Source organism: Panthera onca, chromosome A1, assembly GCF_046562875.1.
Source record: "Panthera onca isolate mPanOnc1 chromosome A1, mPanOnc1 haplotype 2, whole genome shotgun sequence".
Taxonomy (NCBI): Eukaryota; Metazoa; Chordata; class Mammalia; order Carnivora; family Felidae; genus Panthera; species Panthera onca.
In genome coordinates, this window is record NC_138339.1 from 12,610,840 (window position 1) to 12,624,023 (window position 13,184).

Genomic DNA, 13,184 nt, shown 5'->3' on the forward strand with positions numbered 1-13,184 from the left:
CTCTGTCTTGTCATTAGAATTGTGCTATTCTGCTCAATTCGGAGTGTGCAGATCCAAGAGAAAAGGACGTGGCCAGCATCTGTGGCTGACCGGCCCTGCTCAAGGCCATGGGCTGTCCACTTCTCACTCCAGGCTGGCCCCGTGCACTTGCTGGCTTTCAGAAAACTACCTTCCAGTGTCAGGTTGGAGGGTGTGTGTTTTCTGCAGCTCTGTGCACCCCTCAGCAGAGACTTGGGAGACTGTTTGCCCCTCATCTGACTATAACTGTGTGGGCTGGTTCCTTTTGAGCTTCTGGGTTATAGCTGTGCTTTAATTTTTGTGAAATTAAACTTTAAAATGTTATTGTTTTAGCAGCTAAACATCTGTTTTCCACAGGCGAATTCAAATCCCAAAATGGAACTGGAGTCATAAAACCTAACCAACAGTTTGACTGCCATTTAAATCAATGGTGCCTTTTTTCCCCCAAATAATGTCTTTAAAAAAATTTTTTTTAACGTTTATTCGTTTTTGAGAGACAGAGAGCGAGTGGGAGAGGGGCAGAGAGAGAGAGGGAGACACAGAATCCGAAGCAGGCTCCAGACTCGGAGCTGTCGGCACAGAGTCAGACGGGGGGCTCGAACTCACGAACCGTGAGATTATGACCTGAGCTGAAGTTGGACGCTTAACTGACTGAACCACCCAGGCGTCCCTCCAAATAATGTCTTTTAACTAGAAAAGTAGAAACTGAGAATGCCCTAGTTTGGGTGTTCATTCTTTAGAATTATACCAGTGACAATAGGAGTGACTTTGGGAACCTTCCAAGACCTCTAAACCTTGACCTATTCCATAGTCATTGGCCAATGAACAGGCGTAGGACGCCAGGAGATTAAAGTGTCTGCTTTAACATGGGGAGGCGGAAATAGGGCTAGAGACAGCAATTGGAATCCAGTGGCCTTTATTCTCCACAAATATGTAGATCATTTATAACAGTAAAATGATTCGATCGGGGTATAGACAGACTTTTCCAGAGGATGTATTTTCCATCACTGTTTAGGTACATTAGGTGACGTGGTCGAGCAGACGACATTTGGACGAAATTTGTGTGAATGGAATCACGCTGGAGATGACCTAAAGGAGAAGGGTATTCTGAGCGTTTTGGATGAGATGTCCCCTGCCACTTGCCATATGGTTTAGCAGCTGCCCTCAGATGCCAACAGGTCAGGTGAATGCGTAGATCATCTGGAACGGGCTGGTTTAGATGGTAGAGAATTAATTGGTGCTCAAATGCTCTGCCTCCTACCCTGTTACTAGCACATGGAATTAGCCCAGAACTGTTTTAGTTTCCAGATTTCAATTTTTCAAGGGTTCTAGAAATTTGTAGTTTCATATGATATATCCAACTTTTATTTTATAAATGGCTGTGACTCACCAGTTTGTTATTTGGGGTATCAGGGCTTCTGGGTCCACCCACATGGTTTTAACAATACTATTGGAGTCATTTGGGGGTACTAATTTCACCTTTCTGACGCTTCATTTATGCTTTTTCTTTAACGTTTTTTTTTTTTTTTTTAACTTTTGAAGGAGAGAGAGAGAGACAGAGCATGAGCGGGGGAGGAGCAGAGAGAGAGAGGGAGACACAGAATCCGAAGCAGGCTCCAGGCTCTGAGCTGTCCGCACAGAGCCCGTCGCGGGGCTCGAACCCACGAACCGTGAGATCATGACCTGAGCCGAAGTTGGACGCTCAGCCGACTGACTCACCCAGGCGCCCCTCATTTATGCTTTTTGCAGCTGAAGTAATAATGCTTGCTTTAGAAAGTAATGGAGATAAAACCAGAGAGGGGAAAGGGAAGCATTTTGTAATTGCAGAGTTCTTTAGAGGCTTTAAGTGTTGTGTGGAGGGACACAACATGCCACGTTGTGGAGTAGCTTCCGCAGAGCCATCTGTACTGGCCCCAGCTCGTGCCAGCTGCTTCCCAGCTATACTGCACCAGCTAAAAGATGAACTGGGGAAGAGTGGGCAGGCACCAGCCTGGTTCAATATTCACTCCGAAAGCAAATGCCCGAAATCTCCTTTCTTCTTTCATGCCCAAGGCAAAGGAGTGTGAGCCCCATGCCCCCTGATGCACCCTGAAAATACTCCTTAGCCTTTTTTTAAAACCCCTTTTCTACGTTTAAGGCCGTCTCTTACGACTTAATGGTTTATAGTAACTCATTTAGCCACATAAACATAGTTTTCCTTGTTAGGGAGGGATCAGGAGGTGATGCAGAGAATATGCCTCACCCTGGGTCCTGGAAAAGCCTTTCCAGGTCCAAAATTCATTAGCAAAAATAACCATTTCCCATTCTCTTGCTTGTGTCTCACAGTACCTGTTACTTCACTTATTTGTTTATAGCAGATGTTTGTCTTCTTTAATACACCGCGGAATCTTTGAAGGGAGACCGCCCAAATGTCATCTCTATTTATTTATTTATGTTTATTCATTTTTGAGAGAGAGAGAGAGAGCGCAAGCAAAGGAGAAACAGAGAGAGAGGGAGACACAGAATCCGAAGCAGGCTCCAGGCTCTGAGCCGTCGGCACAGAGCCCAACGTGGGACTCGAACCCACAAACTGAGATCATGACCTGAACGGAAATCGGACGCTTAACCGACTGAGCCACCCGGGTGCCCGTTAACTCTTTTTAACTCTAAGGCCCAGTGAGCATTGCAACAGCTCAATGTTTGCTCCGTCATACTGAAGAACTCTGAGCTGTCATGTCTTTGAGTCTCTGGAGAAAGTATAGTGTTTACAAAAGGACGTGCGTTCTCATTTTCTCGAAGTAGAGAGGTAGCAAGCAGTAGGGGGTGATGAAGAATACTACTGCAGAAAGATTTAAGGAAGGCTTCTCCATCTTGCCAATGAGATGGTCAAGCCAGCTCAGAAAAAGAAAAAGCTTTTACCCTATTTATCAAAAGTCACCGTCGTTTTCGTTTGCTTGGTAGAAAGAGGGAAGAGGTCTTGGCAGAAGAGGGAATCCAATGACAGGCATCCCTCCTCACTGCACGGGAAGGCAGTATTACTGTTGCACTCTGGAATTTTCTTTGTTTCTCCCAGAAAGCAGATGGTCTGATGCAGGCAGTGGCTCTTGCCAACGTAAATTAGATGGTCTGTTTTGTCAGGAGCTGTCCTGTCCACCTCACGGGTGCCCTGCTTCGGCGGGTCAACACTGATGAATAAAGTCAGTGTGCCTCCCGTCCCTGGAGACCGTGGATATAAGTCTGTCCAGTCCGATTGATAGTTTACTGTGTGGTCTTTGATTTACAGCATCATATATGTAGATAAGCATTAACCAAATTTGTACCATTTCTTCCAACTTCCCACCAAAGGAGAATAATATAGCTGGGAACTTTTGAGTCCTATGGGTACATCATAAAGTTGATATGTTAGAATTCAGTGCTACCCTTGCATTTGATATCTTGCAGAGACAGAATGAAGCCCATAATTTCTTTACTTCTAGGAAACTCTTTAAGACTTCGGAGTGCAATTTGCTTTCCCAGAAATCGGTTGGTAGCTTTTTATTGTGTATACCTGTCCTTATTATTATTTCAAAAATACTGCAAATATTTGGCAACTCCTGTAGGTGCGATAACTCTCTAACATGTATCTTTTGAAACTCAGAAACATTTTATGAATACATAAACTGTGTCATGTCCAGAATGGTTTATTATATAACAGCTTTGCCTTAAAAAATAAACTTTAATGCCTTCCCTGTAAAAGTGCAAAGGGATAAAATATGGCTTAACAACAGAAGTACTTACTGAGCAGGAACTTACCAGGCTCCATAAAATAATTCAGGTTCAAACTAATATTTGCCAGCGCAAGAGAAGGGTGTTTTTTGGGGTGAAATAAATTCAAATCTTAGCAGCCTTTGGATATGTACTTTATTATTTTATGACGAAAAGTATTCTGATGTGGGAGACATAATGTGTTAATATTTCTGGACTAGTGAAATTAGGTTAAGACTAAAAATAAACTACGCAGGGTTGAAGCAGTCCACGAACTTCATTACTCGTGCATGCACTGAACGTTCCTCTATGAAGAAAGTTTTGTTTGCCCTGAGGTAGCGTTTCCCTGCATGTGGGTGTTTCATATTTAATGCTGCAGGGGATGAGAGTTGGTCTTACCGTGGGAGTACTTGTAAGCCTGCACTAATTATTGTGCTGGGGCTTGACTGGAATGTGCTGGTAGCAGCCAACTTTAGGTCATTTGCTTTAAATAAAAGCATAGTGTGTTTTGGTGTGGGGATTGGAACGGTGCAAAGTAAAGCAAAGAAAACCACGTACAAATGAAATCAGTCCATCAGAATCAGTGTCGTGAGTAACCCGATGGTTCGTATTTCTTCGTCATCCAGACCCGAGAGCTTTGTAATCATCTTTGAGTCCTACTCCTTGTTACATTTAGCATCTCTAAATCGGAAGAACTCTTGAATCCATTCTCTCTCTCCGGCACACTCTCTCCTACGTATTTTTTGGTTCTTCCCAGCCCCGCGTTGGGATGATTTAGGGGTTACGTTGGTGGGCGCACAAGTGTGAAGCAAATGCTTTCATCGAATGTAAGTCAACCAAACGTAGAGTTGTATCCAGATCAAGTTGCTGTTGGAAACCGCTGGTAAGGCAGGGAGATCAGGGAAGGATGCCTGGAGGAAGTCGTGACTTTACTGGGAACTGAGGGGTGGCCAAGGAGTTGAATAGTCCAAACAGGGATACCAAGCTCTTGGCAGATGGAACCGTGCATCCAGTGGCCCTGTGGCGGGAGCAAGAGTGGCAAACGTGTAGGGCTAAACAAAGGCTTTTGTGGCTGGTTGGAGATGTAGTCAGGCCTTCTGAGGAAGTTTTTAAATATTGTAAGACCAGGGGCACCTGGGTGGCTCCGTCGGTTGAGCCACCCAGTTCTTGATTTGGGCTCAGGTCAGGATCTTGCGGTTCGTGGGATTGAGGCCCCTTGTGGAGCCTGCTTGTGATTCTCCCTCTCCCTCTCCCTCTCTCTGTCCCTACCCCACTCACACTCTTTCTCTCTCTCTCAAAATAAATAAATAAACATTAAAAAAAAAAAAAGATCCATAGGAAGCCATGAAAGAATTTTGAGTAAAGTGGTGACACGGTTAGTTTTGGAATTTGAACTGGTGACTTGGTGGTAGGGAGACAAGAGTGAATTTGGGTCAGTGAGTGGAAACTTTTATGGAAACAAACAAGGAAGATGGCGTCTCGGGCTAAGGAGGTGCTGACGGAGGGGGAGAGAGCAGGAGGGATCTAAGAGATATACACAAGGTGGAATCCATAGGACCTGGTGGTAGACCAAGTATGGGGGTGAAAGAGACAGTGTTAAGAATGACATGCAAATCTCTGACCTGTGTAACTGGATGGGATGTGGTACCATTTCCAGAGAAAAAAAAAGCATAAAGAGCCCTAGGCTTTGTAAGGAATATGATGAGTTCAATTTTGGACATGGTGAGTTTGTGGTTACTTCAGTGTGTCCAAGGGGAATGGATGTTACACAGGCAATTAGGGTTACAGTCGGAATGGGGGGTGAGGTCTGGGTGGAGAATTTCCAAACGCGTACGCAGATGGTAACTGACTGAACAGACATGACATCACCTAGGGAAAACGAATCAGGGTAACAAGACCGCAGGGTCCAGCCCTGACCCTTGAGGGAATCTAGTGTGCACTGGGTGAGGCCGAAGGGGAGTCCGCCAAGGAGAGTTTCTATGGGAATGAAGGGAAGCCAGTGCTATCATTTGGGCTTATTGCCTTCGACGTGACACTCAACTTCACGCCTTTGCCTCTTCCCTTGGACCCTCTATTATTAGAGTTCTAGGAAGCTTAAGTTTTTGAAGTATAGTTTTCCTCTTTTCTCAGAAATAGAGCTTCTCCATTTTCTCCAAAGTTTAACACCCTCCAGGGTCTGGTTTTCACCCACTCTATTTTCTTTTACTGCCCTTCTCAGACCTTGTAAATGGAGGGAACTGAACCAGTTGTTTTTATGTTTAGCTGTTAAATGCCCTTGATTTTCTCTCACGGTGACTCTTCTCTTGTAGCTTCTTCAACTAGAAATGCCATCTCCGCCCACCTTAATGGTCTAGCTCAAAGGTGTTTAAGAACCGCCCAAAAGTTTAGATGCTTATGTAATTGGCCTGGGTGTAAGCTCAGCCATTGGTAATTTGACAAAGCTCCTCCAGGTGATTTGAAGGTATAGCCAGGTTTGAGAATTAGTCTGTATGTCTTAGACTTCAGTGGGTCCCTAAACTCCTGAAAATGGCAGGATCCGGTTCTCTTTTATCTTTGTATCTCAGGCCTTGAATCATGGTAGGTGCCCAGTGCCTATTTATTGAATGAATTGACAGTTTATCCCGTAAAAAATCTGAGGCATTTTGTAAATCGTTCTTCCAGTATTTCTTGGATCTTTTAGTTTCTTGATCATTTTTGATGACCATTAAATATTTTCCCCTCCTTTCCTTTCTGTTGGTGTCTTTTTTTTTTTTTTTTTTTTTGCTTTAAAAAAATTTTTTTCTTAATGTTTATTTTTGAGAGAGAGAGACAGACAGAGTGTGAGTGGGGGAGGGGCAGAGAGAGAGGGAGACACAGAATCCGAAGCAGGCTCCAGGCTCCCAGCTGTCAGCGCAGAGCCCGAGGCGGGGCTCGAAGTCACAAACCGTGAGATCGTGGCCTGAGCCGAAGTCGGGCACTTAACTGACTGAGCCACCCAGGCGCCCCACCTTTCTGTTGGTTTCTAAAGAGTCTACGTCATCTGGACATGCGTCAAATAGACTTTGATTGTGCAGATGGCTCTGTTAAATCCCAGTTTTCAGACGAAAAATGTCACTCCCGGAAGAGGAGGTGCTTTGGAAGCATTTTGGGAAGGCGTTGGCTTAGTTGTCCCCGTCACCTCTAGACAGTGAGAGCATAGAGGGTTCACTTGAGCATCCTGGACAGAGAGAAGCTAATTGTGTCTATGGTCATGCAGTAGTTGAAAGCTACTTGGCCTATGTGGGATTTACTTTGTCATCATTAGGTTAGAAGAGTAAATCTTTTTTTTTTTTTTTAAATGCACTCGCTCTTTTTAAATTTTTTTTAACGTTCATTTATTTTTGAGACAGAGAGAGACAGAGCATGAACGGGGGAGGGGCAGAGAGAGAGGGAGACACAGAATCGGAAACAGGCTCCAGGCTCTGAGCTGTCAGCACAGAGCTCGACGCGGGGCTCGAACTCACGGACCGCGAGATCGTGACCTGAGGTGAAGTCGGACGCTTAACTGACTGAGCCACTCAGGCGCCCCTAGATCTTTTTAAAAAATGTTTATTTATTTTGAGAGAGAGAGAGAGAGTGAGAGAGAGAATATCCAAGAGAGGGGGAGGGAGGAGAGAGAGAGAGGGAGAGAGAGAATCCCAAGTAGGCTCCATGCTGTCCGTGCAGAGCCTGATGTGGGGCTCGATCTCACGAACCATGAGATCATGACCGAGCTGAAATCAAGAGTCAGGTGCTTAACCAACTGAACCACCCAGGTGGCCCTGGGATAGTAGTTCTCAGTGGGGACAGTTTTGCTCCCCAGGTGACATTTGACTCTCTGGAGACATTTTTCGTTGCCACAAGTCGGAGGGAGTGCTACTGGCACCCCGTTGGTAGAAGCCAAGGAGGCTGTTAAACATCCAACAGTGCACGGGACAGCCTCTCTAAACAAAGAGTTATCTGGCTTCAATCAAAATGATAGTAGGACCAGGATTGAGAAACCCTGGATTAGCAACAGTGGCTCTAGAAAAAATAATCACATGTTGAGTTTCTCTCAGCCTGAGTTACGGAGTATTCCAGGCTTGCCTCTCACTTATTCTGACATACAGATGTGTCTTCATGTAAACTTGCCTCCCTTTGTGTACTTCTTTATGTGCTTTTATCATTCGTGTGTGTTGCTTTGCCTTTTTCTTGAGGTACGAAACACACCTAGAGTTGGATTCCTGGGTGATCCACACAAGGGGATTGAGAATCCCACGAAGGATGGTTATCCGCTTGGTGTTTTCTTGGTTCTTTTCAGTTATGCTAGCTTTCTGTTATCAGTGAGCAGAAAAGACACATCCTTTTGTGTTAGAGGCACAAATGCTGGCCTAATTATTTTAGATTAAATGTTCTCTCCGGAGTAGAACTTAGTGATTCATCACATATATAACACCCAGTGCTCATCTGGCTTCGTGTTTGAAGTCTGTGGCAATAAGGGAGTGTTGCTTTACTTTAAAATACAGTTTTTGGGGCACCTGGGTGCCTCAGTTGGTTGAGTTCTGACTCTCGATTTCAACTCAGGTCGTGATCTTGTGGTTCGTGGCTTGGAGCCCTGTGTTGGGCTCTGCACTGAGAGCTTGAAGTCTGCCTGGGATTCTCTCTCTCCCTCTCTCTCTGCTTCTCTCTCTCTCTCTCTCTCTCTCAAAATAAGAAAATAAACTTTACAAATAAAATAAAATAATAAAATAAAATAAAATAAAATAAAATAAAATAAAATAAAATAAAATATAGGTTTTGTTTCCTTGTCCTTAGTATTTGGGCTGCTTAGCAGAACATTTTGTTTCCTGTGAACAATGGCTGGTAATCCTGGCCATCCTTTTTTTACATCTTATACTTCAATTATTTTCAAGCTGGCATGCAATAATATAAGTTGAATGAAAGGTAGTTAAGTGTTTGTTGACATCTATTGGGAAATATGGTGTCATCTCTAGTCTATCTATCTATCTATCTATCTATCTATCATCTATCAATCATCTATCTATCTATTTATTTATTTGGTTCTGTTTTCGCATAGGCAATATGCCTGTCTCATTGCACACCTGTCTAGGGAGCAAAGAGCCACAGTTTTCTACAAAAACACCACAAGGGACCTATAAACCTAGAGCCAAATTATTGGCAACTCTCTTGCCCGGTCTGCAACAATGCATTCTCCCTTTCCTGCTTTGGTCTGGCCTGTAATGTTTTTGTGTTTGATTTATATTTTTAAATGGGGACTGGGCTTAGTGATTCATTAAATAATGTCAAAAATAACGTTTGTCAGAAGCATTCTTACTATCGCATCTTTTTAAGGCATAAACTGGGTTGATAGCCCACCGCTTTCATGGCAATGGGAAAGACGATGGCTTCTGAGTCGTAACAGTTAGAGTTTCGGAGCCGGGTGATAACATTTAAGTAGCTAGACTTTATACACGCTCAAGAGGCTATATCTTTGGAATTAAGAATAATATTTATGTTGTCAGTGCTTGGTATGTGGCACAATTCACCAGGCAAAGAGACTGGTGATGCAGAGCTCTTGCTTAACTTGACAGCTGGTGTGGATCACTGACATTTCAGACACCTTTAAAAAGATTGATTTTTTTTTTTTTTGGTCCTTAATAACTCATTGGAACCGTAGCGTTCAGAGGAGGTGGTTGACTACTTGGGATCTGGGCCGTCAGTGTGAAAAATCATTCCCAAGTGTGTGTACATATCGGTACAGAATCATCATGATCTTTCTGACACACTGATTATCTGTTTGTCTCTCTCTGTTTTGTCTTACTTTGCAGCTGTTCTAAGAGCATACCCAACGCAGCGGTGTGAATGTAGCAACCATTAAGCCATTAAAAAAATAGCAAAAGTTTCATTGAATAAACAGTATCAGATTTTTCACCGTAAAGGCTTTATTAAACATAAAGACTCCAAAGTTACGAGATGTTATGTAAAATATTTTGAGAAGCGGCCTTGTTGACAGGGCCTCCCAAGAGACTTGCTTCATTTTAATCTGCCCACCATGAAACTCCTCCTGACAAGCGCGACCCATGCGTTCATTCTTATAGTCCAGCGACCAGGCTCGTCTCATCCCCAGACCCTCTCGCTTAACGTGGTTTCCGATGACATCATCTCTCTTGGCATTTATTGTCCACATCACAGTATTTGGGTTCTTCAGAAGACTGTCTTTCATTGTCCTCCGTGGAATGTGTCTGGGAGCTTCCTGTGGGCATTACTTACTTCCTACAAAAGTCCGGTACTATGGAGAATGTCTGTTGGATACCTGACAAAAAGTCATTGGTTCTCCCATTAGCTTTGCATCTTCATTGAGTAAGCCTTCTGAAAGAATAGGTTCTGGGCAATGTCATCATTTTCAAGTAAATTTAAAGTGGTTTCTAGTTTTTGGTTTTGCCCTGATTCCTCTATTGAAACATTATTATTAATATATAAAACAGTGTGTTTGTGTGTGTGTGTGTGTGTGTGTGTGTGTGTGTATTTTTCAACTGAAGGATGTGGTAGTTTAAGGGCTCTGTGGTCTAAATGCACCCTTGTTTCCAGATTTGTGTTTTAAATTTGTTAAGAACAAAGAAGATTCAGGTCTGGCTACATATTTTACAAATACAATCTGTGTATTTGTCAGCCACCAAAAGGAACCCTGCCTTAGGGCTTTAATCTGTGATCATGTTTAGTCCAAACCCTGTACGTTATAAAAATAATTATAGGCTGATTATAGGTGATTATAGGTGATGTCCATATTTCCTGGCTGTAATGATACCCTCATAATCTTGTTTGTTTTGAAGAGACTGTTGCATATTACGGATTTACATGGAGCTGCTTTTCTGCAGCACCTGTGGTTTTTCTCCTTTGGATTCTGATTCCTTGTTTATGGGACGTGTGGTCATGGATGTAATTCCGAAACACAGGCTATGCAGGTGTTTCCCTTGGCTGATAGAAATGCTGTAGTTCTTCCGGAGAAATACAAATGTTAACTGGCCATCACCCATAACATAAAACGCTTCTTTATTATACTGGGAAAGTGCCTAGAGCTATTCTTGTGAGAATAGAAAAATTTCTGGAACTTTCTGCCAAAAAAAAAAAGAAAGAGAGAGAAATCCTTACATAAAACAGAGGAGAGGAGAACAGCATATGGGTTATGTTTTGAAATAACTAATGAATTTCTTAAGACAAAACAATGAATTGAAAAAAAAAATCCCCTTTGGGCAGTAATTAGGATGTGGTTCCCAGTAGGCAGAGACTTGATCTCAAAGAAAAACAGTGTTGTTACTAACATGATACCAAATATCAAAAGGACATCAGTGAGTTTGCCTGGTGAGCCTTTTGGGTGGTTTTGGGTAAGCCCAGCGGATTTGGAACTTCTGCGTCTTCTTAGGCAAAGCCTAAACAATCTAACTCAGATCTATGGCCTCAGATGTAGTTCTGGAAAGTCTGAAGTACACTAAATGCATCACCAAATATTTTTAGCATCGGACTCCTCATGAGACTGTCACGCTCCCCCCATAATGCTACGAGAGATCCAAAGTACTTTCATAGTTTAAGCAGCAAATAGTACAATCACCATATGTTTAAAAGAAAAATGGATACATTTCCAGTCTAGTATGGAGCAAACATAGGTGTACTAATTCTACAAAACAAGTATGTTCAGCTTCTCTTGTTCTGTTCCATTCCCCTCTATGAAATGTTAAAAAAAAAGGGGGGGGGGTGCGTGGGTGGCTCAGTCATGAAACGTCCAACTCTTGATTTCGGCCTGGGTGGTGATCTCACGGTTTGTGAATTCAAGCCCCACACTGGGCTCTGTGCTGGCAGCGCAGAGCCTGCTTGAGATTTTCTCTCTGTCTCTCTCTCTCTGCCCCTCCTGTGCACTCTCTATCTCCCTCAATAAATAAAAACTTTCAAAAAATGTAAAAAAAATTTGGTCATTAAACTAACTTGACATGGAATGTTTCAGAATTGGCTAAATGTTTATATATGCTCTTGTCATGCATAACATAGAACATATTGATGAAAAGTCCGGTTTTTTTTAGCTGTTGTAGGCATTCCCAATTTCCAAGTGAGTCTACATGTTTGTCATGAAACAGATACATGTAGATAGATATTCAGTTGTTGCCAGAGTCCATTGCTTTTTGGTAGACATCAATGGATTGGATTGCTGAAACTGAACGGTGTTGTGTTCCTAGGCATTTTTCTCTTTTCAGAATTCTGGGTCTTAATGTCTTTAGGCTTTTAGGTTTCTATCTGCATGTGGGAGGTGGACAGTATAAGAGACGAAAGCAGTGATGTTCTAACCCTTCATGAAAACAGATAGGAAGAGGTTTTATACCTCGTTACTTATGTGTAACCACATTGAAGTTAAGATTTGCTTCCCCAGGTAGTATCTGGCCATAAGCAGTGTGGGAAGTAGTTCTGTTCAGGGGAATTTGAATATATTCCTGTTGGGATCTGTGAATAATTGGCATCTTAGAGGGATGTAGGACCCCAGGATGCTGCGTCTCCCACAGGCCATAATTTGTCCATTAGTATGTGGCTTTAGGATATAACCTATAACTCCTTATCCAGAAAAATACCATGTCTGAAGGGAAATAATGAAAGTTATAAAACACAGATGCTTTCTTAAGCTCGACAAAATTGCTTTACAAAAGTGCAAGAAATCATCTTTCAGAATAAAGCGATTCTCATCTCTTTATTATTATGTCACAGTGCGTTCTGGTCCTTGTTGCTGTGTAACAAATCACCTTAGAAGTTAGTGGCTTAAAACAACAGCCATCATATTATTCACTCTCTCAGTTTTTGTGGTCAGAAATTTGGAAAGGCCTAGGTGGAGTGGTTCTGGGGCCAAGCAGTGGCTGGAGCTGGAGCACTGAGGCTGGAGCACTTCCGCCTGGGGCTCGCCTCTCCTTCTCTCTGTCTCTGTCTCTCTGTCTCTACAGGGTCTCAAGGCCTCTCCTTTGATCTCTTCATATGGGCTAGTTTGGGCTTCCTCACAAAATGGCGGTCTCAGGGAAGCCAATCTCTTTATATGGCTGAAAAAGTTTTCAAGAATGGTTTTATTCCACTCTTACAATAAAGCATACAAGGTAGAAGCAGTGTTACCTTTATGACTCAGTCTTAGAACTCATGTGGTATCACTTCCTACCTGGAGGGGAATCAGACTCCACCTCCTGATGAGGGCATGGCCGTTCTCAAGGACATGTGGGATAGGAGATAATGTATGGTAATGTGCGGTCATCTTTGGAAAAATACTATCTACCACACTTGGCTTCACATTTACTTAAAAGAAAGAGTTTTTGTTTGCATTCCTGGATAAGCAAACTGAGAAGCCCTTCTTTTACAGTCATTGAACAAGGCTTGAAATATTTAACTGCTTTCTTTTGTCACAGGAAAGGCCATGCCTCCCTGGGGGGAAATACTGAAGGAAATGT

At 42.9% G+C, this 13,184-nt stretch overlaps 1 protein-coding gene across 2 annotated transcripts in view; it reads left to right on the forward strand.

Moving 5' to 3' along the window:
- The window catches only part of FBXL7 (F-box and leucine rich repeat protein 7), a 390,753-nt gene that overhangs the window by 58,113 nt on the left and 319,456 nt on the right, over window positions 1-13,184 (forward strand). The window contains exon 2 of one of the 2 annotated variants that reach the window (XM_060634381.3): window positions 1,034-1,196. The exons of the other annotated variant lie outside the window; for it this stretch is intronic. Coding sequence (XP_060490364.1) covers window positions 1,139-1,196 — 58 coding nt within the window. The 5' untranslated portion in view covers window positions 1,034-1,138. The remainder of the gene's footprint in view (window positions 1-1,033; window positions 1,197-13,184) is intronic. 2 annotated transcript variants of the gene reach the window in all.